At 40.1% G+C, this 27547-nt stretch overlaps 1 protein-coding gene and 1 long non-coding RNA gene across 3 annotated transcripts in view; one reads left to right on the top strand and one right to left on the bottom strand.

The window, feature by feature from the left end:
• LOC109251883 (uncharacterized) overlaps nt 1–8436 on the bottom strand; it is a 40991-nt gene extending 32555 nt beyond the window's left edge. Inside the window, exon 1 of the long non-coding RNA XR_002073751.2 lies at nt 8343–8436. This is a non-coding gene — a long non-coding RNA (uncharacterized LOC109251883). The remainder of the gene's footprint in view (nt 1–8342) is intronic.
• A 1024-nt stretch (nt 8437–9460) lies between these two features.
• Nucleotides 9461–26809, top strand: WSB1 (WD repeat and SOCS box containing 1). Of its 2 annotated transcripts, XM_019423843.2 has the most exons (9): nt 9461–9800; nt 16102–16270; nt 17220–17488; nt 18620–18751; nt 20375–20475; nt 22723–22895; nt 23421–23534; nt 25026–25133; nt 25635–26809. In XM_019423843.2, the coding sequence occupies exons 1-9, from the start codon at nt 9761–9763 to the stop codon at nt 25792–25794; spliced, it is 1266 nt and encodes a 421-aa protein (XP_019279388.1). In that variant the 5' UTR covers nt 9461–9760; the 3' UTR covers nt 25795–26809. The 2 variants fall into 2 exon arrangements, with proteins under 2 accessions (XP_019279388.1, XP_019279389.1); XM_019423844.2 differs by lacking the exons at nt 22723–22895; nt 23421–23534; nt 25026–25133; nt 25635–26809 and adding an exon at nt 21340–22438.
• The last annotated feature ends 738 nt before the right edge of the window (nt 26810–27547 follow it).

The raw sequence follows: 27547 nt of genomic DNA, 5'->3' as shown, positions 1-27547 counted from the left end.
GTTTGATGAAAGTTAGCCTTCTCCCCACTTTCTTAGTCCTTTGTCTGACAGCTGGAGCAAACCTGGGTTGCACAACCCTTACGTTCCCAGATCACATTACAGGGAGGAAAGTGGCCAAATCCTATTAGGAATTTAAGCTCCTAACTTATCTGCCCCTGGCTCAGCCATACTTATCCCTGTGCTGGGATAATTCTCAAAACCTCTTTGGAACTCAGAACATTCTTCTGTGGGATGAAGAAATAACAGTCTGTGCCCTTAAGACATAGATCAGGTAAGAGCCAGTTAACATTTATAAAATACCATGTTACCCAGGGATGAAAGCGCAGAATCAAAACACATTTTTCAGTAGATGCTACTATGGAATAAAGCGGTGTTTCCTAAAATGTGGCTATGAATTGCCAGTGGTACACAAAATGATTTCAGGTGGGAATAAAATGACAAAATAGAGAGAGGAAGTCATTCTCTTTTAATTGTCTCTGATTATATCAAGACATAATTCTCATCTTGGGTCGTTAACACTTGTTTATTCCTCTCTTTAAAAAGAGAATAGTGGTACCTGGATGGCTCAGTAGGCTAAGCTTCTGGCTCCTTGATTCAGTTCAGGTAATGATCTCAGTTTGTGGGATGGAGCCCAGTAAGTATCAGGCTGTGTATCAATAGTGTGGAGCCTGCTTGGGATTCTCCCTCTCTCCCTGCCCCTTCCCCACCCATACTCTCTCCCTTTCAAACTAAATAAATAAACTTTAAAAAAATAAGAAAAAAAAGGGGTGCCTGGGTGGCTCAGTCGGTTCAGCATCCAACTTCAGCTCAGGTCATGATCTTGTGGTTCGTGAGTTCAAGCCCCATGTCGGGCTCTGTGCCAACAGCTCAGAGCCTGCTTCGATTCTGTGTCTCCCTCTCTCTCTGACCCTCCCCTGTTCCATTCTGTCTCTCTCAAAAATAAATAAGCATAACAAAAAAAATGAAAATATGAAATGAAAATAAAAAGAGAATAAACCTCAGGTTCTGCACCTTCAGCAAGAGGAGTTATTAAGCAGAATTTAGAAATATTTCCAAAGTTTTAATATTTATGTTTATCTTCTAATTATAGCAAACAATACTGGTTTTCCATTTATGATAATGGCAAATAAAATTTCTTTCTTTTTTTCCCCCCAGTGAAGTGAGGCTTTAATCAATGTTCTTGCAAGAGCAGGTGTTTGATGGACAGGCACACTCAGGGCAGTTACAGCAGACAATGTATCTCCTGGCGTGTAGGTCCCTCCCCTGATTCCTCATTGGCTGAGTACTACAGAAGTTACAGCCTTACCCAGAAGTCACCTACACCCATGTAAGGCCCCAAAGTAGTCTGAATAGTACAAATGTACCTTCCTTGAGGTGACACAGAGACTTCAGTTCTTTGGCACATGCTCATTGCAAAGCCTAGGAAAAATAAGCCCACGAAACGGAGAGGGGAAGAAGAACCAGGAAGTGAAGTGTCTAAGGTTTTGGGACTCCATGGTGTGTGTGTATGGGGGGCGAGGGGGGGGGGGTGGTACATATTTCCAGTAGGTTGTAAACCTATTTTAATGAGACAGCATAGCTTTTATTTGGTGTTTCTGAAAATGAATCATCTCAATTCTCACAATCCCTCCTCTTCTAAGTTGATTCCATTTTCATTTATAGGTTATTTTGGGCACAAGGCACAGACATTTGTTTCTTAAGAGGAATCTTACACCCAAGGGGGTTTGCTGTGGTCAGAGGCTCCCAGCATTGTTCCAAAATATGTGTGTGTGTTTTTCCACCCAGAGATCTCAGGTCCTAACCTTTCCCTCTTTGCCTACTGAATCCCATCTTTTCTTATCATAGTCCCCTCTTTGAACACGTGACTCCTAATTGCCTTTAGGAATCGGGACAATGACCGATCTTTACTGCTTCCTGCTGACAGGGGACGCTGTCACAAGTATGGCAGTCAGGACAGGTTCAGAGGTCGATCCAGAGTTCCCAAATAAAGGGAGGGTATTTGGAACATCTGGGCTAGCAAAATTTTCTTATTTTTCTGGCACATGCAATGACTTCTACAAATGACATACAGACAGAATATCAGACCAACAAGTATTAATATTCCAAATGCAATGCCTCCTAGGGAGGAGGTCATACCATGGGAAGGAAAGACGCATTGTAGCCATCCAAAATCTCTGACCTGTCTGTTCATTTTTTTTTTTTCAACTTAACTAAAGCTTTTCCTCCCTCTTCCATATTTATTTGGATCTTGTGATAGTGTCACTTAGAATAATTAAGCATTTGAATTAGTTTTTGGTTCTCAATCCTCAAATCTTCCTTTGGCCATCCAATTTCCATAGGAACAACTCCATGAGGCATATTTAATTTTACCTCAAGAAAAGATTGATCTTTGATATCCAGATTACTATAAGTTTAGGCAATAAACACATTTTCTTTTTAAAACAAATTGGAGTATGAAAATATAGTTCATATTAGAATTTTTAAAAATTTGTTCAATGTTTTGTTATTTATTTTTGAGAGAGAGAGAGAGAGAAAGACAGAGCATGAGCAGGGGATGGACAGACAGAGAGAAAGGGAGACACAGAATCCAAAGCAGGCTCCAGGCCCTGAGCTGTCAGCACAGAGCCTGATGCGGGGCTCCAACCCATGAACCGCAAGATCATGATCTGAGCGGAAGTCAGTTGCTTAACGACTGAGCCACCCAGGCTCCCCAAGAAAAATTTTAATTATAAAGAATAAATTGACAAAAATATTAAGTACTAACACAGATGGTAGGTGGATTCAGACAAGTTGAAATGTAGTTTGCAAATGACTGAAATTTAGGAAATACTGGCCTTGTGGATTGGGAATTAGGATATCAGGATTCTAATTACTTACTGTATCAGGATTCTAGCAACTTACTGTATGACTTTGATGAAGTCTCTTTAACCTCTCTGGGCCTCAGCATCTTCACCTGGAAACTAACAGGGCTTGCTTAAGCGGGTTCTAAGGATCCTTGTGGCTCTAATATCCTCTAATTTGCAGGACATAATTACAGCATTTTGAGTTCTTTTGGCTAAGAATCCATTGCTCTGTGTTCCTTTTCTATTCACTCCATACCCCTCCTTCAGGCATTTTGACATCTAATGCAGAAGAAACGTGGATCTCCGTTTTATTGACACTCATAAGTGCAACTAATGCTTATGTTATTCCAAAAATGCAAGAGAGAGAGATGCCTGGGTGGCTCAATGCTTAAGCTTCTGACTCTTTTTTTTTTTTTTTTTTTTTTTGCTATCTTCTCTGTAGAGAAGTGTGTGTGCTGCTGAAGCGAGCACTAAGCCTCTGACTCTTGATATACGCTGAGGTCTTGATCTCAAGGTCGTGAGTTCAAGCCCTGTGTTGCATTCCTAGCTGGGTGTGGAGCCTACTTAAGATTCTCTCTTTTCCTCTCCCCCTCCCCGCACTGTCTCTCAAAAAACAAAAACAAAACAAAACAAACAAGAAAACCCACCAAAATGCAAAAGAAAGAAAGGAATTCTTTGTCACAGAAAAAATATTGGATTTTGAGGGAGACAATGACATTCATTCTAGCCCTTCGTCACTTCCTGACAACATGATCTTAAGTAACCTTAAGTTCCCTTTAGCACTAAAATTCTATGAAATGCAAATGAACCTATAAAAAGGAAATAGACCAGCTGAGAATTCACTTCCTTTCCTTTCTGAGATATTTAACACCTCACAGTAACATTTTAATATAGACTCAAAGCTACATGGAGATCTGCATTTTAACTCTCATTTAAATATTAGCATGGTATTCGGTACATACCAGGCAATAAACAAATATTTAACGATAAATAAAGGTAAATAAAGAATGAACATGTGGCCAAGAAGAATCACATTTCACCAGGTAAGAATTTAATTTGAAGGGAGTTCACTGAGCACCTACCATTTGGGAGCCACATTTGTCGGGTGTTATACCTTTTATCTTCTATAAAGAGCAAGATGAAAAAAAGATATGACCTCTGTCTTCCATTAACTTTTGGGGGAGATGGAATGTATACTAATAACTACACCCTGCTAAAAGAGCTACAGTGCAAGAGAAAAAGTGCTGGGCTCTTTTAGATTTTTTAAAGTTTACTTATTTTTATTTTTTGAGAGAAAGAGAGAGAGTGCTCGAGAGCAGGGGAGGGGCAGAGGGAGAAGGAGAGAGAGAATCCCAAGCAGGTTCCACACTTAATGCAGAGCCCAACTCCAGGATTGATCTCACAACCCTGAGATCATGACCTGAGCTGAAATCAGGAGTCGGACTCCACTCAACCAACTGAGTCACCGAGGCGCCTGGAAAAAGAGCTGGGTTCTTATGGGCAGAACTGGGTCTCATCCCCATTTTCCCACCACCTAGTTGTCCGAATGTGAGGGAGTCATTTGTACAATTGGACATCGGTTTCATCACCAATACGCCTCGAAGCTGGGAGTCTGAAAATGATTCTGTGCCTCTGAAAATTTGTTTAAATGCTTAGTCTTTGGGCAGCTGGGTGGCTCAGGTCAGTTAATCGTCTGACTCTTGATTTCGGCTGAGGTCATAATTGCTCAGTTTGTGGGGTCGAGTCCCACTTTGGGCTCTGCACTGACAGCACAGAGCCTGCTTGAGACTCTCTCTCCCCCTCTTTCTCTGTGTCTCCCCTACTCGCATGTGTGTGTACTCTTTCTCTCTCTCTCTCAAAATAAATAGATAAATATTTAAAAAACAAAAACAAAACAAACAAAAAATAAATGCTCAGTCTTAAAGATTCCTAACTATATATTGGGGACAATCTCTTCATTACACTTATTATCTCATGTAAAACTAATAAGCAAATTCACACAATAGGTTTTTTTATTGGTTTCCATCTAAAATTACCTCAACCTTTGAACTTTCCTACTAGCAAACTTTCTAATTGGATTTCCCTTCATTTTTCTAAAGACATTCACAGGAATACCTGCTTTCTAAATTAATCTCCAACACCCTATGAGGAAGGTAGATGAAAGATACAATTTCATTCCGTTCAACAAACATTTACTGAATATCAACCATGTGCCAAGTCCTAAAAATCTTTCTAAGATATAAAAAGGTCATGGCCCTAAGAAACCTATAAATCCAAGTCAAGAAAATGAAACATTTCCATTATATCAAGAGTTTTCATTTCACAGAAAGGAAAAAACAAATTCGGAAAGTAAAACAACGTGGAAGAGAATAAAATCAGGGACGTGGCAGTGTGTTGAAGATCAGCCAGAAGTTCCTTGACCTAAAAAAGCCCTGACCTGTTAACCAGCAAAGTCAAGGCATCCGTAGGAAGATCCTGCGTTCAAATCCATCACACAAGGGCAAGACCGTCAGACAGGGGCCAGAGGCTCCAGTGGAGACAGCCTGGGAGCTCTCCGCAGGACTCTCTGGGGTCCATGGAAAAAGTCTCAAATTCCAACTGATGTCATTGCCCTCCACCAGACGGGAGAAACAGCGGACTAAAAATCTGGCTGTCCCTAAAGCCAGGCAACTGGAAATAGGAGGACTCAGGAAGAATTTCCCCAACAAGAAACAAGAGAATAGAGAGGGGGACAAGGAAGAGAAATCCTTGCATTTTGTGCAGTTGGTGAAGGGTACTTTTCTTCCCCTCCTAATGTCTGGAATGGTCACAGGCAGAAACACTTAGAAAAATAAAAATGCAAAGTTCTATTAGAGGAAGAGAAAAATGATTGATAGGAGGAAAATCTCCATCATGGCATGGAATATTCCATTTTACACAGATTTCCCCTGAAGGTCGAGGACTGAGCTAAAGGACACAGCCTGCGTGTAAGTGCCCGGAGTTTGGGGGTAAGAAGAGAAAGTAGTAGATGGAGCTGGGCAGGCTCAGCAACAAGAGTAGGGAACTCTACAGAACACCAGAGAAGGGGCCTCCTGCTTACCCTTTTAGATATAATACAATAGTTTCCTATAAGCTGCCAGGAGCATTCTGGCTCACAGATGTGGAAACATCTATATGGCTGTACCATTTCCCACACTTTTGAGCCATTCTGGGTATAGTTGTAAACTAAGATCAAATTATACATCTTTGAAAACTCGCTGCTAACATTCTGCTCATACCACACTGTGAAATCAGAAGGAAGAGTGAAAACTAAGATAAGGTAAAACTGGGAATGCTATTAGACGTTTTGTCCCCAGCAAGACTACCACGGCCAAAAGCAGTTGCCTGCAGGATTTTCCTCTGGCTCCGATCATTTTCCCAGCATGCTTCACATTTTTAGATGTATCTATTACTATTCTGCTTATTGATGCCCATGTTGATGTGTATAAATTATGCTTGTCTAGCTAAATCCGGAGCAAATTCCACATTCTCCGTCTAGAATCCCAGATTCAACTCCACAAATCCCATGATTTGAAACTCCTTACCTAGCACCCAAGCACCGAATAAACTTGGATGAATTCTCAGGCTTAGCCTAGAGTAATAGTTGAGAGGTCCAAAAAGCAAAAACAAACAAGCAAATGAGCAACTCTCCTATTGCTTCAACAATGCAGGCTTTCCAAACTGCTGTTAACTTTTTTTTTTTTTTTTTTGGTCATGACCATTACAGAGTCAAAAAACTATGGTAATCTTTTTCATCTCTGACATTTAACCACACTAGGGAACAATAAAATATTTGGCATTTTGATGTTGGTTTTTTTGTTTTTCTCCTTTCCTGGTGGTGGTGGTAAGCTTCAAACCCCTATTGTACAATTTATCAGTTCTTGGTTGTTTTTTTTTTAAGTTTATTTATTTATTTTGAGAGAGACAGCAGGCACGTGAGAGCTGGAAGTTGGGGAGGGAGGCAGAGAGAGAGGGAGAGAGAGAACCCCAGACAGATTCTGAGCTGTCAATGCAGAGCCTGCCGCAGGTCTCAAACCCATGAACCATGAGATCATGACCTGAGCTGAAATCAACAGTTGGAAGCTTAACCAACTAGGCCACCCAGGGGCCCCTGTTTTTTGTTTTTTTTTGTTTGTTTGTTTGTTTTTAACTCTTAGTCACGTTTGGTTGTTGCTCTAAGTAAATATTGCTTCCTTTTAGTTGTAGGAAGGGGATACTTCTTTTTTTTTTTTTTTAATTTTTTTTTTAACGTTTATTTATTTTTGAGACAGAGAGAGACAGAGCATGAACGGGGGAGGGTCAGAGAGAGGCGGACACAGAATCTGAAACAGGCTCCAGGCTCTGAGCCATCAGCACAGAGCCCGACGCGGGGCTCGAACTCACGGACCGCGAGATCATGACCTGAGCCGAAGTCGGCCGCTCAACGGACTGAGCCACCCAGGCGCCCCGGAAGGGGATACTTCTACTCTCACCAAGATACAGGTTCTGAAATAAGATCCTGTAGGAATCCTCCCCAATTTAAAGCTGATTTAAGAAGTTTGTCTGTAACTTTGGAGACCAGTGTAGATACATAACTGCAGCCATTTGAATTACTCTAACCTGGGATGAGTACGTATTCTCTAAAAACAGTCCACAATTGTGAACTGGACATATTCATGACATCGAGGGAAATATACCTACAATGTCCATATGAGTAATGAAAAGTTAATTACGGAAGAAGCCCACCTTTCCATGCTATTAAATAGTATGTATTCTGGGGGAGGAAGGGGAAAAGTCCACTCCAAATGAAGTTATGTTTACCTACAATGATGTGGTACAAAGTTGTGTGTGTGTGTGTGTGTGTGTGTGTGTGTGTGTGTGTGTGTGTGTGTGTGTGTTTATCAATATAGGAAAATAATTTAGAATAGGAAAGAAAAAAAGGCAAGACACAAAATTTTATAGTGTAATCTACTCCTAAATTCTAATTATTTACATCTGCATGGTTATATTTATTCTCTTTGAACAAAAGAACATAATAATTATTGCTCCCCATCTTTTATACTCAGGTACCCCCCCTGTCAGCATAAGCAAATACCGCAGAAAAATCACACCCTTAAGAGGTATAATTACACTGGGGGCACCTGGGACGCTCAGTGGGTTGAGCATCTGACTTCAGCTCAGGTCATGATCTCACAGTTCATGGGTCCAAGCCCCACAACGGGCTCTGTGCTGACAGCTCAGAACCTGGAGCCTGCTTTGGATTCTGTATCTCCTCTCTCTCTGCCCTTCCCCAACTTGCACTCTCTCTCTCAAAAAGAAAAACACATTAAAAAAATTTTTTTTAATAATTTTTTTCTTTTGTTCTACTCTAAATACTCAACAACTAGCCCCCCCCCCGCCCCCCTCCTCCCGTGCCTGGCACAGGGTAAGCCGTCCATAAGTAGGTTAACGAAAAGAAAAGCGGCGGTGGTGGTGGTGGTGGTGGGGGGTGCTTTCTTTTACCTGCTATTCAACATTTCACTGTTGGAAGAATTGTCACGCAAAGAAAAAGTAGTCTTGCCTTTTGTTGTCATTTGACATTTCTCAAAAGAGTTTGACTAAGGCAGCTCCTCTCTCCCATCAGTATCTGCCACATATTTGAAATTCCCAGGCTTAGATGTCCTCCGTTGGAACAAGGTTGAGAGAGTGCAGAGAAGGGCCCAGCACAATGCGATTGTGTCATTTGTGATCAGGAACCAACGTGGCTCTGGCAGACCGACACTTTCATCAGCCCTGCTGTGTGAATAGCTAGCAGCCTCCAGAAGGCCCAGACCTCGGGGTGAGCTGACAGGGCGGGGTCTGTCTCCGCTGAGGCCGGGACCGCGCCGACCACCCGCCCGGCGAAGCCGCGGGGGTGCCTGACCCGCCAACACGAAGGCAGCGCAGGGAGGCCCCGGGGCGGGGTGGGACCTCGGCCCGGGCAAACACCCGCCGCCCACGTCGGGACGACGGCTCCCGCAAGGCTGGGGCGCAGCGATGATGTTCATTCTCGTTTTTTGTTTGTTTGTTTTTTTTTTTGCATCAAACACGTGGGGACTGGGGAGGTGGCCGAATCGGGTTAAAACCTTAAACGTCTTTTTTATTCTTTTCGGTTCAGTCAGTGTAAATTCCACTTTTTTTTTTTTTAAAATAGGGTCCACACCCGACGTGGGGCTTGAACTCACAGCCCTGAAATCGGCCCTGAGATCCAGTCACATGGTCTGAGCCAGCCAGGCGCCCCAATTCCATGCCGTCTTTAAGCGTTGGGCTAACGTGTATTATAAACTTCTCCGCTTGCCTTTTCCAAGGTACTTCAACTTAGATACACAGACAATGCTCCGGTCCCGGGGCTGGGGGTGGGGATGGAACGAGACCCAGCCGGACGCACAGCTCCTCCTCAGCAATCCAGCCTCGCCTAGGCCGGGGATGCAGCCCCTGCTCCGCTTCAGCCTCTCCCCTCTTCCTGTCCTGGCTGGTGGTTCCTCACAGAAACAGGGCGGGGCGCCGAGACCAGGCCGTCACGTCCCGAGCGTCGGGGGGCGGGAGCTCGGGTGGCGACGTCACGAGACCCCGCCCGCGCCGCCCTGCTATCTCCCGCGCCGCCCGCCATTTTGTCTCCAGTGTCTGGTTTGCCGTTGGCGGCGTCGGAGGAAGTGTCTTGGTCCGTAGGCTTGAGGCAGGGAGCGGGGTCTATTGTCTGTGTTTGACTCCGTAGTTTGGTCCGAAGCCTTCCGGAGCTTTCCCGGGGCAGTCGGCAGAGGCTGCCGCCACCGCCCCCGCCCCTCCCCTCCGTCCCCCGGTCCGGGAGGGACCGATCCCGCGTCACGCCCCTCAACGTTCGCGGATCCCTTCTCTGTCGTTGCGTCCGCATCGCGCCCCCGGAATCAGACGGTGCCCCATAGATGGCCAGCTTTCCCCCGAGGGTCAACGAGAAAGAGATCGGTGAGGAATGGGACGGGGGGGGGGGGGGGGTGAGGGGTGCTGGTGAGCCCGCGGGGGTTGCGGAGAGGCAGGGAGTCCCTAGAGGAGGAACAGTCTCGGAGTCAGAGGGAAGTCGGGTGAGCCGGGGCCAAGCCCTGGAGCGAAGAGGAAGGAAGCGGCCCCGCTGTTGGGTGTCGCCGAGGGGTAAATGGGGTCAGCGTTGATGGCTCGGCGGGAGGCAGTGGGCAGAACTTAGGGTCCAGGGAAACCTGGGCGCCGAGGGCCCTAGTGACCGTGTGGCCGGGGGCGGCACCCACCCCTGGGGACCCAGTTTCCTCTAAGGAGGTCTCCGCACTGCCATCAACCTGTCTCTAGGCTGGACGACTGGGGCGTCTAGTGGATAGGATAGGCGAGTGCTGGGCGAGTCTCGGGGACTCGAAATTTACGACGGGAAAAGTAAACTTGTGTGTTCTGAGCTGTAATGGAAGGGGAGGGGTCCTCATGTGTATCAACCACTCTTAAAGGAGAAATGCGACCGAAGAGGTGCTATCAGCCTGGAAAAAGCAGTGTTTTAAAAAAAAAAAAAAAATGGCCTGGCGTTAAGAAAGGCGGCGGGTTCAGGGGAGGAGACTCAATTATCTTTCCTACACTGAGGAGCAGGGAGGAGCTGAATGGTTGGGTGGAGTGAGCGAGAAAAAGCTGTTGGATGAAAGCGCAGCCTGCAAAGGCTGCCTCAAAACGGGACTGGAGACTAGCCCTGCCGCACTGAGGTCTGCGCAGTAGACACTGAAGGTTGTGTGGCGGCTCGGTTCAAAGCACCTCACGTTTAAATTCTCTCTTGGGGTAAAGTAACGGGAACAACTAACGGGGGGAGTTGGTGCTGTGCATTGATTGATATGCCTAGTAAACACCGAACTTACCAGGTCACGTTATACGCCTTAAATATGTCCAGTTTTTATTTAAAAAAAAAAAAAAAAAAACCAAAAACTGAACTTACAGTGTTAATGAAGTGAAAATTGGTGGGGCGCCTGGCTGGCTCAGTGGGTGGAGCATGTGACTGGATCTTGGGGTCATGAGTTGGAGCCCCCATGTTGGGTCTGTAGATTACTCAAAAAAAAAAAAAATAAGTAAAAAAATTATAAAAAATAAAGTAGATGAAAATTGGAGGTGGCTACTTAGCAGAGAGCCTTTGCATTTCTCCGTTCGTCGGCTAAATGGATGCCTTAAAATAGATGGAGGAGGTATTTCTAGAGAAAGGGAGAAGCTGAAATAGCCAAAAGGCCCCTCTGTCCTGTGTGTGGGTTGAATTTTTACATCTAGAGACTGCTATCTTAGAATTCTGGACTTTTGTTCTCTTAGAGATAAGGTCGAATGGCAGGTTAGGAGGGGACTTTAACTCTGGTTTTAATAACTATTTTAGATATACAGAGGAAACAAAATCCATGCCCCATTTTTATTTTAACTGTGCTTTAAGTCTATTAAGTAGGTCCTGAAGTGGAACAGAGAACTCAGAAGTTCTTATTCTTAGTCCAGTGGGCTGCACCCCCGCCCCCATAATATCACAGATTTATCTTTCATTTATCTGTGTTTTACTTCATCTTGATGAACTATATTGAAAACTTTCCAGTCCTCTCCTAAGGGATGGATAGAGCTTCTGAGCATACGTGCATAAGGTAGAACCATCCACTAAGCAGCCTTTTCACTTAAAATTTTTGCATATTTAGTTAGGTCCCAGTGTTATTTCCTGGATATAATATAATATTACTAGCTAAGTGCCAAATATCTAAAAGAACTTTGGCCTTTTCTTAAGCTTTTTTTAAAAACCCAGTTTTTGTTTCTTTGTTTCTTTCTTTTGAAGTACCGTTTGGATACAGAGTTAAACACTCCTATCTCCGTGTAGCTCTGTATCTATCAGTAAGGACTTAACTTTTCCCCTTTTTTCTTGGGTATTAATTATAGCTCTTTGGTTTCTCAAGTACTGAAAGAAGAGGCAAGATTCCTTGAGTGATTAAAGAAGTGCGATGTGACAGGGAGTGAGTGCCTGGAGCTACTGCCCTCTTTCACAAGGCACTACCACAGATCCTCCCTTTCTGGTTTTGAAATTGCAGGGAGGAATGTGAAGAAGGAGCTAAATCTGGTTCGCTTGGTTCAGCAGTGACTCAGTGTGTTACTACTACTGTACAGATAATATAGTTTTGTATTTTATGGCTGAATTCCCAGGACAGGCAGCTTTTCCCTTATATAAAGTCATTAAATCATGGATTTCTTAGGATACTAACATTAAACAGATGCAGATAATAAAGATTTAACCTAAAAACATTTTTTAAAGCACTTCATTACAACCTTGTGCTACTTGATAATATTTAAACCAGTGCTTGAATCATTTGATGCAAAGATCATTTAATATGCCTGTTAACAAGCAAGGAAACACCAAGGTAATTATTCATATAATACTCGTGACATTATGGCAGCTGTTTATTTGGCAGTTTTAAAATAGTGACCCCAGGGGCGCCTGGGTAGCTCAGTTGGTTGAGCATCTGATTCTAGATTTCGGCTCAGGTCATGATCTCAGGATTGGTGGGATCGAATCCCCGCATTGGGCTTCTCCAGGCAGTGCACAGCCTGCTTGGGATCCTCATTCTCCCTCTCTCTGTCTCTTGCTTGCGCGCATGCACATATTCACAAGCTCTCTAAATAAATAAACTTAAAAAAAAATAGTGACCCCATTTCTTGAATTTCTGAATATTTAAGAATAAATTCACTTATTATTTCATGGTCTTTGTTATTTGAACCAGTTTTTTAGTTGTTAATTTCCAGCCTTTATACAAGAGGAGTTTTGTGATTGTCAGCAAGGTAAAAGAAAAATAGAGTGATCTTAAAATATGGACAAAAAGAAATGAGTCTTTTGTGGGAAAGTTAGTCTTGCTTATGCTTGCCAAAGGAGTGGTGAGGTATAGTCTAATTAACCAGATGTTTTTGAAGTTGAATGCAAGGGCCAGTCCTCTGTTGTTTGAGTTAACACGAGTATACTCATCGAATTTAGCCAGGGACTTTCTCTTTACGATAATGTTTGGATTTTTTGGTTGAATTTTTTTTTCCCCAGTTGAATTTTAAAACTCGTTTCTTGGGGCACTTGTGTGACTTAGTCGGTCATGATCTCACAGTTCACACGTTCTGGCCCCATATTGGGTTCTGTGCTGACAGCTCAGAGCCGGGAGCCTGCTTTGGATTCTGTGTCTCCTTCTCTCTCTCTGCCCCTCCCCTGCTTGCACTCTGTCTCTCTCTCAAAAATAGAGAAAAAAATTTTTTAAATAAAAAAAGTAAATAAAATTTTCTTCCCTTATTTGTGAACTTTCATTTTTCCTCCTAAAATTTATGGATTTTTTTAAAGATAGGTATGATTAAACAGAAACCTAAGTTATAAGGGAGGATTTAGGCAGCAGTTGCAAATTCAGGGTCCAGGCAACAATGAACTACTGTGGTGAGATGTCCAAGTATGACTGTGGGCTTGGAGGAATATAAGCAGCAGCAAGCCCTTTCACAAATCACTTGTATGTTTCAAAAAAAAAAAAAGAAGAAGAAGAAAGAAAAGAAAAGAGAAAAGAAAAATCATTGTGCAGGCATATGAGGGTCACTGGTTTGTGGATTTTGTATTAAGAAAGTCCTACAACTGCCTGTGAAATTAATGTCACCTTATGCTGTATTGATACAATCGAGGCAGGGGTAGATGGGGGTTCTGCTGCTTTGATTCAACCACACCTAAAGTATAGTGTTTCGTTCTGGGTGCCACTTTTATGAGGACCATAACTAACTGCAGTTTATCCAGAGAAGTGATGAAGGCGAAGGTGGGAAATGGACTTGAAACCATGTAATCTAAGGAATGATTGAAAGGCCTGTGGAGTTTAGCCTGGTGAAAAGATTTAGTTGCTGATGTCATGGCTGTCTTCAATATATGACTATCATGTGAGAGAGGATTAAACTCATTCTCTTAGGTCACAGTCAGGACTGAGTGGATGAGTAGCAAAGAGGAAGGTTTTTGAGTTATTAAAAGGGAAGTTTTTGGTAATGTCGGCTGCACAAAAATAGAAGAAGCCTTTTTAGGCATTCATATTTATGAATATCTTAGAAAATTTGGTCTCAGTTTTGTTTTACTTTTTTTTTTTTTTTAATTTTTTTTTTTTTAATGTTTATTTATTTTTGAGACAGAGAGAGACAGAGCATGAATGGGGGAGCGTCAGAGAGAGAGGGAGACACAGAATCTGAAGCAGGCTCCAGGCTCTGAGCTGTCAGCACAGAGTCCGATGCGGGGCTCGAACTCATGGACCATGAGATCATGACCTGAGCTGAAGTCGGACGCCCAACCAACTGAGCCACCCAGGCACCCCAGTTTTGTTTTACTTTTTAAACCATAGTTCGTGGGCAAATGTATCAAAGACTTGGGCAAGGAAACATTGAAATCAGTAAGAATGGTAACTTCTACATATGCTTTCATATTCATTCAATAAATATTTACTGGTCACCTGTCATATACCAGGTGCTCCACTGGCTATTGGCAGAGCACGCATTGAGACATGAAGTGACACCTGAATGAATACATTTGAGGGGGTTGTATGTGTAAGTCTGCTCTAGCAATAAGTAGAAGTAGGGGTTTTTTTTGTTTTGCTTTCTAAGTGTATTTATTTTGAGAGGAAGAGAGAGAATCCCAAGCAGGCTCTGTGCTATTGCTCCATCCCACAAACTGTGAGATCATGACCTGAGCTGAAATCCAGAGTTAGACACTCACCTTACTGGGCCGCCCAGGCACCCCTTTATAAGGATATATGTAGTTTAGTTGCTGGGAAGTTTAAACCAAAAGCCTAAAAATACACTGTGTTGACCAGACAACCAATCACAAAATAGGGAAACAAAACTGGTAATAATTTATACCTAAAAAGGGAGAGTAGCAAAATTTGAAATCAAGACCAATCCAAGAGAGCATTGGTGATACACTGATAAAGATTCTTTTCCTCAAATTGAGGAAATTCTGGCCAAATTTGCGTGCACACATGAACAGGAAGAGCTTTTTGATCATGCTTCTTGTTAAATGCAGAACAAAAATTCTCTGTGTACTCTGGTAATATGCCAGTTTTTGTTACGAATGCTAATTTGAAGTACTCTTAACTAAACTTAAAATATATGAAATTTGTCCTTGAAAACCAAAAGAATTATTTCCAATTTGAGGTCAGTTTGTGACCACTAGTAATATGCTTGAGGACCACTATTTGAGAATCACAAATGTAATGCATTTCCTTCCTTCCTTTCTTTCTTTCTTTCTTTCTTTCTTTCTTTCTTTCTTTCTTTCTTTCGGGCAAGCACAAGTTGGGGAGGAGGGAGAGAGAGGGGCACAGAATCTAAAGCAGGCTCCAGGCTCTAAGCTTTCCTCGCAGAGCCCAATGTGAGGCCCAAACTGATGAACTGTGAGATCATCACATGAGCTGAAGTCGTACGTCCAACCGACTGAGCCACCCAGGCGCCCCACGAATGTAAAGCATTTTAAAGCACTAGTTGGGAGGTTATACTAAACCTATAAGTCCCTTCTAGTTCTGGAGGTTTTTTGTGTGATTTTTGTGATGTGGTCCTGAAAAAAAAGAATATTCACATTTAAATAGACCATTTAATAGAGCTTTCCTTTGAGTAATGATATAATACTGTATTTTATAGTGGTTTGTGATTTTTGAAAGCTACAAACTTTTGGGTAAGTTTGTTTAGTCTGTTGCATTTTATTTTATTTTTATTTTTTTGTTTTAGAGAGGAGCGTGCCCAATAGCAGTGGAGAGGGACAGAGGGAGACAGAGACAGAGAACAGAATCCTAAGCAGGCTCCATGCTCAGTGTAGAGCGCAATGTGGGGCTCAATCCCACGACCTGAGCCGAAATCAAGAGTCAGATGCTCAACCAACTGAGCCACCCAGGCATCCCTAGTCTGTTGTATTTTAAATGTTAGCAATTTGCTGAAAACCTAAGGCAATGCAAAAGTCAGGACTTAGTAATTGTTAGCTCTGATATATTACATTATTATCACTTAACCAGTTTTTTTATTGAAGCTTTCTAAAAAAGCTTTCGGGTGAAGAAATGTTGGAAAATCATTTTATCAAAACTTGAAGGTAGTTGTTACCATTAAAGGGTCTTCACACCAAGGGTCTCCCTTCAGATGGTAGAAAGCAGAGCTCCTTATACCTTGTCTGCATAGAAGCTCAACGGAGTGGAGAGTCTCAAATTAATATGGAGGCAGTCTCCATTGTTGGTTATATGTGACATCCTATATATATGTGTTTTTCTTTTAGTGAGATCACGTACTATAGGTGAACTTTTAGCTCCAGCGGCTCCTTTTGACAAGAAATGTGGTCGTGAAAATTGGACTGTTGCTTTTGCTCCAGATGGTTCATACTTTGCTTGGTCACAAGGACATCGTACAGTAAAGCTTGTTCCGTGGTCCCAGTGCCTTAAGAACTTGTAAGACTCTTTCCTTTTTTGTATTTTGTATTTTGTATCTCTTGGTAGGATTTACTATTTTCTGTGTGTGGAGTAATAAAAAGATATTGATAACATAAGTTTTTCCTTGGTAGACTATTATAAATGTGTCTTAATCATAAGCTGGATATATGTATTGGAAAATTTGTAGGAAGAATTATCTGACCTTATACAGTGTAGAATATGTGTATTAAAAACCAGAATCATGGTTCCTTGGTAGTGTATACCTTGTGTTGTGCTAGGGCAGGTGACCTTTGCTATGTGACACTTTTCGGATTTCACAACATTTTATTAGATAACAGTGGTACATGTAATTGATCATGTAATTACTTCTTATGTACTTAAAATTCCTCTGCTTGGATTTATTTGAGTTTCAGTATTTTTGTTAAAAGTTTTTCTAAGATGTATCATATACTAAATTTAATCTCTCCCTGCTTTTTGTGTCTACTTGACCTTCATAGTTATATTCATTAGTGTCATAGTTACATATTGCTTTAGGTCTAGAGGGTATGGGAAACTACTGATTATTATGGGTTATTTTTAAGGTAATTTTCTGGTGTCAGTTTTATAATTATCAGGTTTTTGTTTTGTGTTTCGCTTGTTTATACTCGTTTTAGGTTAGCTAAAGGAGTCCTAATAGACAGAGTGGTTTTGAGGAAAATTTTGAAACAAATAAATTATAAATTGATTATTGTTGAATTTAGTCTTTTTTAGCAACTGAGAATTTCTTTTGATCTGATTTTATTTGGTCACACCCTTGTGACTAATAGCAGCTTTCCCCCTTCTCATCTATAGGAGTCTATTGTTATTCAGTGTCACTGTGACAAATAATGCTGAAGTTATTTTAGCAAACATTTGTCATTATTTAGTATCTATAGAAGTTCAGAGTAAATAATAACTAGATTTCAGTCTGACCTTTTTTTCCCCTCAGTCTCTTGCATGGCACCAAGAATATCACCAATTCAAGCAGTTTGAGATTGTCAAGACAAAACAGTGATGGTGCTCAGAAAAATAAGCCTCGTGAACATATTATAGACTGTGGTGACATAGTCTGGAGTCTTGCTTTTGGATCTTCAGTTCCAGAAAAACAGAGTCGTTGTGTCAATATAGAATGGCATCGATTCAGATTTGGACAAGATCAGCTACTCCTTGCCACAGGATTAAACAACGGGCGTATCAAAATATGGGATGTATATACAGGTACAGAGCCATAGTTTTAAAAGCAAACCTGATTGTTTTATGATGCAGGGCATCTCTAGGCACTAGAAGATGTGATTTGAGGATTTTAACTTACTGAAAAGCAAGTATTGATGCTATGAGTGTGTCTTTATAATTGGCCTGAATATCATCTTCAGCTCGTGGTTTTAATTTAAGAAAATAGAGTTCTCACTGCTTGATCACTCTTCAGAGAATATTACAGCAGAAAAGGGCATGTATAAGGAACATTTAGTTAATTATCATTTATAAACTAGTAATTTAGTTTATGACTCAAATAGCAGGGTGTTTTCTTATATACTTTTTCAGTGATAGCTTGGAGGCTTTCAAGGCAAATCTGGTTTCAGCAATCATTGTCTAACCTTTGGAAGGTTTTAGTGACATTTTATCTGAAGTTTAACTAGATAGGTTGAAGTTAAATTCTTTAGGCAATTAAAAGTGAACGTATTGTTAACTAACACAGTTTCTGACTGATAGTATGTACTCAAAAATTTGAAGGTTTTTTTAAATGAGCATTAAAACAATACGGTAGAACACGGCAAGTGATACCAATATTGAGTGAGGATAATGAGTCAGTAAATTTGATTGGATTCTTGAAAAAAAAACTTAAGGAAAGCACATAGATTTTCATAGAAAACAAAACTCTTTCAAGTACATTTTTTCACTGATTATTTTTGAAAATTTAGATGGTTATTTGATAACATTTATCTTCTGGGGAGCTTGACATTCTGTTAGTAATCCAAAGCCAAGGGAAATTTTGACTTTATATTTAAAATCATACTCTACAAAGATTAAAAATGATAATTAAGCTTTCCTGATAGTAAATTAACTGAGTAAATTAACTGATTTACACTTCAGGAATTCCCTTTAAACTTCCCTAAAAAATTTAGGCTTTGCTTTCCTGGAAATAATCCATTTTAAAACAGTATAAAAATAGAGACTCTTTAAAGGTGATAGTAAAAGTGCTAATAAGTCACCTTACACTTGATAAACTAAGGAGGTGCCAAGGATTTCTACTTTAGATTTTTTTTTTAATGGTGAAGAGCCCTATTTTAAAAAAATAGAAGCTGATAAAATTACTAACATTGTCTTTTTCCCCTTTTCCATTGCATTTAGGAAAACTCCTCCTTAACTTGGTGGATCATACTGAAGTGGTCAGAGATTTAACTTTTGCTCCAGATGGGAGCTTGATCCTTGTATCAGCTTCAAGAGACAAAACTCTGAGAGTGTGGGACCTGAAAGATGATGGTATGTCTTTTTTCCAGCCTGTGAAACATAATGAGTTTCTGGAGAGGTGGCGATCATCTAGGGCATTCAACTTTCAAAGTGGCATACGATCAAAGTTTCCTTTTCTCTAATCATTTGGTCCCTTTCTCTGTGTAGATCGAGCAAAACCATAAATGTAATCCAGAATAGGAGCCAGCAGTTACTCTGAACAACATATTATTCAGAAACTAACCACACAGATCTGTATCAACGATTTGAGGACAAAATCTGGGTCAGTTTTAGGATTTTGTATGAACTGGTCTGTGTTGGTTTATTTCTTTCATCTTAGGGAAGGTTATTAACTTCCTTCATTTGCTTAGCAAAAAATTAAGTAGATTTTGAAGTTACAGACACATAATTTAGTAATCAAATCAAATATAGATTAAAATATGATTTATACACTGGAATCTGTAATACCTAAATGCTAATAAGCATAATAGTAAGTTGGATAGGTTAAGTAACAAATTATCAAAAGTAAAAGACTTGCTCTCCAATATAATAAAAGGTATGTTAGTGTTAACTACTCAAGTTTTTCTGAAACTTTGTCAGTTGCAGTGCTTACAGAGTTGGAGAGTTCTATCTTATTTGAGAGGACCAGAGATGAGCATTTCTTCCCCCTTTTTAGCTGTTAATGAAAGAGATTACAGTTTTGGCTAACACCTTATACTTAAATAATATGTTTTAGGGCTCTACTAACCTCAAGCTGGAGGTCAAGGTCTTGCTCAGAGGTGTTGCAACTTAAATGTAGTGGGAGACAAAACCCTCAGGTTTGGAGACTCGTTCCGGCTGATGGGTAATAACCATTGCCTGATAAAAATCATATGCTAATGTTACCAAACCATGACGGACCTCCTCTGCATTTCATCATTTGCTGACTGCTCAGCTGTTGAGAGATGAAGAGATTTCTCAACAGTTGTAACAGTAATTAAATTTTTATTTTGTTTTGCATATTAAATACTGCTTACTTTCTCAATACATTTTCAGTGTGTGCATATGTTTTAAGAACATAGACTCAGTAAACTAACCGTAAGCTCAAGAGAGTAGGGACTTTGTCTTATTCACAGCTGTATCCTCAGTGGCTGACATACAGTAGACATTCAGTAGGTATTTGTAAAATTAAGAGTTAAAATCTACGTAGACATAGTTGTGTGCTTTAGGTCTAATGCACGGGGGCTTTGGAGCGGAATGTAGTTATCAAAAAGGAAGAAGGATGAAAGGTATTTTGAAGGTGTTTCTCAAGTCTCAGCCTTGAAATGTTGCAGTTGTTTCATTTGTAGAATAAGGGGCTTAGACTAATTCTGTCTTCGTAGATGAAGGGTCAGGAGACTTTTTCCTAAAGGGCCAGATGGTAAATATCTTGGGCTTGTGGACCATGCCATCTCTGCTGTAGTTCCGTCTGCTGTTGTAGTACAACAGAAACAGATGGGCATGATTGTGTTCCAGTAGAACTTGACAAAGACAGGCGACTGGTGTAGTGTCCAACCCCTGTTACAGATAAATCACTGCCACTGTAGAAGCTTGCGATTCTGTGATTCTGCCATTTTTGAAATGCTACTCTTTGGAAGTGAACTCTGGGGTTAACACCAGTTATTTCTTTTTGTTCAGGAAACATGATGAAAGTATTGAGGGGCCATCAGAACTGGGTGTATAGCTGTGCATTCTCTCCTGACTCGTCTATGCTGTGTTCAGTGGGAGCCAGTAAAGCAGTATGTATCAAAGTTCTTGGACATTCATTGTGAATTGGATTATAATGTGTGCATAATCACTTTAAATCTAAGTAACCTATTAAGTCTGCTCGGTGTCATGAATATCTTAAATGTTTTATTTCATGATGGGGAAAATTTGCATGAGGGAAATTAAATATAGTTACTGATTGTGGAGTGAGAAATTGGATTGCTTTTAGTTAGAGGTAATATTCTTAAAGTAAGGGATATGTCAAATTTATGTTTTTCTAAGATCTAGGAAAGTTTATGCGATATAGAAGAGATCTAGTCCAAATGTTAAGACATTCCCGCTAATTATTTTCTTCTCTGTTGTTCTATTTTTTTGTCCAGTTTGCCGTTTAAAAAGTTTTGAGTCCCAGCTGGTCCTGGACATTTAACTGAAAAAAAGTAACTTAAAAATCTAATAATAAAAATAGCACTCGTATATGTCTAGAGTGAATTATAGATGAATTGACATGGTCTATCTTGCGTAGCATACCTGTAGACAGATTAAGTATGAAGTGACTTGAGAGGGTTATGCTTATTGATGAACTCTCTTTTAGTTGTCTACCAGCTCTGACTTAGTATAGTGCAGGAGATCTTATTTAGCTTCAGATGTTTATGAAAATTGTTGAAGTCCAAATACATGTGATATTCACAATACACTGAGTTAATGGGGGGTGGGAGGCTGGTTATAAATGCATTTTATTTAGCCAAGAAGTATGTTAAAATGATAGTTGCAAATGTTGGAAGTTTAGAAAAAAAGTATTCAGTTCTTTAAAAATCATAAGAAGAACAAAGCTAGATATTGACATTGCTATTTTAGGCTGTGTGTTTTCCATATGCTTCTTGCTTTCCCTGTCACAGGTGGTGGCAGCAATATTGGTGTGATTGAGGTTATGCTGGCACCACTCGCACACAGGCGCACAATGGTGTTAGCTGGGCAGAAAGAGTGGCATCTCTGGCTACCGGGCTGGGGGCGACCTTTACCGTAGGATGAAGTAACCTTGCATTCGGCTGCAAGGTGTACTGTACGTACACAGGTGCTGGTCGATGTCCACTTTCTGCTTTTCTTTCTTTCTTTTTTTCTTTTTTAAAGTAATTTCCCCCGCAGTGAAACCCACTGACTCCTCCAAGTAAATTGATCTTCCGGTCTCAAGGAATTGGGAGTCTGACATGTGAAACCAATTTAATGTAATGTCATTGGCGTTCAGATGGTTTCTCTGTGCTATTTTTTTGGAATTCTTTGCGATGTTAGAGATACCTTAAGTCTTTGATCCAACTTAAAATTCGTATTTATTTTTCTCTGGAAGTAATGTATTGTGTCTGTGCAGAAAAAAAAGTAGCAAAAAGGATTGCTTTACTCCAAAGGAGAGATTGTCTTATTAGGATCGTTCTAAACCTCCAAGCTCGCATTTAATGTAACTAGACTGAAGTAAACGTTCGAATCCTATTCAGAGCTATTCTGCACAGTCTAAGTTCTGGTCTTATACAATTGAAAAGTATATGTAAACTTGTACTAAAGTAATTTAAATGTTTTGTAGTTTAAATGTCTAATGATTGTGGTCGGTTTGGGAAAAATAAGATTGGCAAATCTTGATTCACAGACATGTTGTTAATTGTAATATTTTCATAAATTAGTTTTTTCATTTCATAATGTGGTTTAACATCCTTGTTGTTTGCCAAAGAAATTTCATTTGGCTGTGAAAATTCTCTTTGCTTGCAGTATCTGTTTCTCTTCCTAGGCTCACGTTGGTGACCCAAGCCTATTGTAAACAAGTGATTATCTCAAAGGGAGATGCCAATGGAGTAACAATTTGTTAACATTACATTTTCTGTCTGTATATTTTTTAAAAATTTGGTAGTTTCTGGAAAAAAAAAAAGAAGGGGGTTTGTAGTACTTAACCCTATTTACTTCTGTATATTTTAGTTAATTAGTTTTTGGAATAAATGGATTTCAGTATAACTTTGTGGTTAAGGTTAAATTGCATTGCCTTTTTTACGTTTAGGCTTATTTTTAAATTAACATTTAACAGAAACATTTGAAATAGAATTTGCATGTCTACTTTAATTAACTTAAAGACTGATTTTAATCTGACTATGACACTGAGCATATTCTTTTAATTATTCATAATTTATAATGTTTAATTTAATGTAATGTTAATTAAGCGTAGCAGTTGTAGTTTAAGTTGTGCCATTTTGTCCTCTGTGTGTCTGAAGGAAGCTATAACATTTGCCTTTTTATTGCAGGTTTTCCTTTGGAATATGGATAAATATACCATGATACGGAAACTAGAAGGACATCACCATGATGTTGTAGCTTGTGACTTTTCTCCTGATGGAGCATTGCTGGCTACTGCATCTTATGATACTCGAGTATATATCTGGGATCCACATACTGGAGACATTCTGATGGAATTTGGGTGGGTGCAGCATGCATCAATTTTAGTCTGTAATTCATCTCTGGCTGTCCGTATAGCTTTTAAGAAGTTACGTGAATGATTGGAATCACTAACATGTTGAACCTAAAATTGCATTTTGCCATAATTTTTAAGTTGCAGTATTATTTAAGTCCTTGAATAATGCAAAGCTGTAGATACAAATTCAAAAAATAAATTTGGCTGTCTTGATACAGATCGTGTTATTGTCATGTAACAGCATATGACTCTGTAGAAGTGGTCATTATATTTAGAGTTTTATGTCAGGGAAAATAGTTGAAACTGAAGTTGGAGTTAATCTTAGTGATTTAAACCGCATTGTAAAAAGGAGATTAGTAATTCTTCTAAGGTTCCTTTCATTGAATATGAATCTATCAGCTCTCCCCAGGCTCCTCAGTTGTGTTCGTTGAGGCCACTTTAAACATTCAAAGACAGATGTACTCTGTACCTGGATAGTTTTGCTTCTTGAAGTGACCCTCATTTCCACTGAATACATGTATTTGACCTCAGGCACCTGTTTCCCCCGCCTACTCCAATATTTGCTGGAGGAGCAAATGACCGATGGGTACGATCTGTGTCTTTTAGTCATGATGGACTGCATGTTGCAAGCCTTGCTGATGATAAGTAAGTGTGTGAATTACAATTTGACCTATTTATTATTGTCTTTTAAAGATTTCCTTTTATCTTTCTACTTAATGAAAACATTTTCAAAGCTTAAAAAAAAAAAAAGCCTTTCTGCAGTGTGGGTTTTAATGTCTCTTTCTCTAAACAAGACTTGGGGAGATGTTGTGTGTCTTAAAGAACATTGGCCTGAACTCAGGTCTTGATCTCTCAGTTGATGAGATCAAGCCCCGTGTCAGGCTCTGTGCTGGCAGCATAGAGCCTGTTTGGGATTCTGTCTGTCTGTCTCTCTCTCTGTCTTTCTCCATCCCCACTTCTCCCTCCCTCCCTCCCTCCCTCCCTCTCTCTCCCTCTCTCTCTCTCTCAAAATAAATAAATAAAACATTAAAAAAGAAAAAAAAATATTGGCCTGAAGCGTATCCAGGTGCACTAAAGGTAATGCACGCCTTCCCTGTGCGCCTTGTTTGTTAACCAGTGTAAGCAAACTGGGGAGATTTTTTTTTTTTTTTTTTAATTTTTTTTAACGTTTATTTATTTTTGAGACAGAGAGAGACAGAGCATGAACGGGGGAGGGTCAGAGAGAGGGAGACACAGAATCCAAAACAGGCTCCAGGCTCTGAGCTGTCAGCACAGAGCCCGACGCGGGGCTCGAACTCACGGACCGCGAGATCATGACCTGAGCCGAAGTCGGCCGCTTAACCGACTGAGCCACCCAGGCGCCCCTGGGGAGATTTTTAATGAGCCCACAGATTTTTTTTTCAGTAATACCTTGTAAAGGTTGAAGCAGAAGGACGTTTTCAAAGTGGAATAAATGGTAAAAATGGTGATTTGTGTCCACTGCAGTTGAGGCTACAAGATGAGATGGCACACGAGCGAGATGCACTGCTGATTGGTACAAAGCAGAAACTAGATACAGCCATTCCGTTTTCTCATGCTTTTATCATGCAGTGTGCAAGGATGCAGCAGTAAGCAGTTTCAGAAATTCAGAAAGTGACTCATTATCATCTTTCCAGGACATTAGCAAATGTACAGGGAGAGTTTTTTGGGGTTTTTGTTTTTTGTTTTTTGGCCAGCAGTCACTGTTTTTCTGTTTGTTCAGATTTTGAATGTCAGGTCTCTGCTGTTTGTAGACACACTCTACCTATGTGAAAAGGCTTTTTTTAATGCCTTGGAAAGAGAGTAAAACAGATCAGATATTAATTGAGTGTAAAGAGAAAGATTCCGGTTGTGACCATTTCAGATCTGAATACGTGGAAGGAGAGGTAGCCGTGCATTATAGTCTCTTAAGTGTCAGTTGGTCCAAATTACCAATTGGTATAGGCTAGAAAATATTTGATAAAACAAGTTACAGTAATTGCTTGCTGCAGTGATGTGATATGTGCATGTTGTGTGTATTTTGTGACTTGGAACAGAGTGCCATTTGTATCTGAATTATAGAAGTTGCTTTTACTTTAAATTTCCTGTTACTCACTGTACAATTTATTTCCTTTCTAGAATGGTGAGGTTCTGGAGAATTGATGAAGATTATCCAGTTCAAGTTGCACCTTTGAGCAATGGTCTTTGCTGTGCCTTTTCTACTGATGGCAGTGTTTTAGCTGCTGGGTAAATAGAATTTTCTATTCTCTTTAAGAGGCAATTTAAGGTGGCTTTTGGTCAAAGCAGCCAGTATTTTATTGTCATTAAATCTTCCAGAAGGGCTCTTTGTACTACTGTTACTTTGTCATAGAGGAGATCGTTGGTTAGGTCTTCTTAATTAGGTTTTAACATGGGGGCACCTGGGTGGCTCAGTCTGTTAAGTGTCTGACTTTGGCTCAGGTCATGATCTCATGGTTCGTGAGTTCGAGCCTGCTTCAGGTTCCATGTTTCCCTTTCTTTCTGCCCCTACCCTGCTTGCATTCATTCATTCATTCTCTCTCTCTCTCTCTCTCTCTCTCTCTCTCTCTCTGTCAAAAATAAACAAAAACATCAAATTTTTAAGTTAGGTTTTAATGTGTAGCTTATGACTCTCATACACAGCTTTGAATGATAGTTGTTGGAGTTGTAGGATGTTTAAATACATGTACATGTGTGACTGAGCTAATGATTTCTTTTGTTTCTGTTTAGGACACATGATGGAAGTGTGTATTTTTGGGCCACTCCAAGGCAAGTCCCTAGCCTTCAACATTTATGTCGTATGTCAATCAGGAGAGTGATGCCCACCCAAGAAGTCCAGGAGCTGCCAGTTCCTTCCAAAGTGTTGGAGTTTCTCTCCTACCGCATTTAGAGGGCTCTGTCTTCCTGGTGCTAGGGACTGACCGAGCACATGTGACACAAACCTCAAGCTTGACTGACTTCAAGTATCTGTTTTTCAAGGTTTAGAAGATTTATTTAATTTGATACATTCTTGTAGTGCATTTTGGTCATTTGATCATATTAAAATATTATTTATAGACTATAGGAGAAGTATTTCCAAACATATCAAATGTAAATTTTTTTTTAAAGTTTAACTGTGAAAACATATACATACATGTATATATTTAGATATAAGCTGCTATGTGTTGAATGGACCCTTTGCTTTTTTAACTTTTAGTTCCAACATGTATATATTGCTTCAGTAGATCCACAATGTATATCTTAGCTGTAAAGTGGAAGGATTTTTTTTTTTTTTTTTTTTTTTTTTAAATTCTGGGCCACTGAGTTAGATGGTAAATATTGGCTGAAGAAAGCTGAATTTCCTCATTAAAAAATGCAAATTTGGTTGGGGGGTGGAGGTCAGACCTCCAACCTACAAGTAAAACCCCTAGGGAAACGATTTTGTTTTCCTTAGGAACGTTATCCACGAGGTAGAATTTGAATGTGACATAGCCAGGGTTATAACTAGGAAAACGATGTGTGTGTCCTGTCGTGGCCCCGCCCCCATAACTATTGTTGTGGGCCTTAACTTTGGAAACCAGCTTGCTACTTTAACCCCGTGGTGTAAAGTATTATAAATTTTAGTCCATTTGAAAAGTCCATCTACTGTATTATTGCTAAATATTTTGTTGTTTATACTAAGGGACAATTTTAAGACCGTGGTATTGCTTTTTTGTTTGTTTTTTGTTTTTTGTTTTTTTACATGTATCATATGTTTCTGCAGGGGGTGATAATTGGTGATTTGCCAAAGAGAAGCAATACAGTATATCTGCTTTTGCCTTCTGTTATTTATCGTACCTGCAGATATTAAGAATGTATGCATTATGTAAAATGCTTGATTATATATTTTTGAGTTTTTTAAATTAAAGACTTGTAAAAAAAAACCACTCTCACAAATGTTTCTTCTGTGTGTGGGAAGGTTCACTGCTTTTGTCTGTCTCCATCGGGAGCCTGATGAGGCACCACAGCAAATGAAGCAAGGAGGCTGATGAGTAAATAGTACAGGTACCATCCCTGTGCCAGTTCATGCCTCGTGGACGTAGCAGCTTTTATGTTGATGTGTTCTGGGAGAACTGCTGTGATTATTAATGCTTTCTTTAAAAGCACAGAAAAGCTTGGGGCGCCCAGCTGCTCAGTCGGTGGAGCGGGAGACTCTTGATCTCTCAGGGTTATGAGTTCAAACCCCGCTTTGGGGGTAGAGAGTACATAACGTGCATACATACAATTTAAAAAATAATAGAGAAAAGCTGTAGAACAAGGGAAAATAACTATTGAGCAAAAGAAAACTATAGTCTTTTAGGGGGAACCAACAGCCTCATAGTAAGTCTATCTCGTTAAAGTAGCCAAAGGAAAGTCTAGTGACGTGGGCCTTTTGAGGAGGTGAAATAAGCAAAACTTTTATTAGCCACGTGTGCTCTCGAAGACTTGTTTGCACCGAGAAATTATTTGAAAGTTCTTCCAGTTGGCTCTGTGAAGGGTGGAAGTTATAAATTTGAAAGCCAGTTGAAAATGTGCCCAAGTACCTTCTTGAGAATCACCTATCTTACAAAAAGTAGCACAGAAGCATCTTATCTTTAAACCTGTTGTGATTTTTTTTTTTCAACGTTTTTTATTTTATTTTTGGG

Source organism: Panthera pardus, unplaced genomic scaffold (genome assembly GCF_024362965.1).
Source record: "Panthera pardus isolate Hobbes unplaced genomic scaffold, ASM2436296v1 HiC_scaffold_3, whole genome shotgun sequence".
In the NCBI taxonomy this organism is placed as follows: Eukaryota; Metazoa; Chordata; class Mammalia; order Carnivora; family Felidae; genus Panthera; species Panthera pardus.
The sequence above is the reverse complement of the archived record's forward strand: the minus strand, read 5'-3'. Positions and strand labels throughout refer to the sequence as shown.

Bases quoted from the DNA above. Each gene is read 5' to 3' on its own strand.
- WSB1 (XM_019423843.2), top strand. From the start codon at position 9,761: ATGGCCAGCTTTCCCCCGAGGGTCAACGAGAAAGAGATCG. The intron at 9,801-16,101 runs GTGAGGAATGGG...TTTTTCTTTTAG, and splicing joins GGTCAACGAGAAAGAGATCG to TGAGATCACGTACTATAGGT. The intron at 20,476-22,722 runs GTATGTATCAAA...TTTTTATTGCAG, and splicing joins CAGTGGGAGCCAGTAAAGCA to GTTTTCCTTTGGAATATGGA.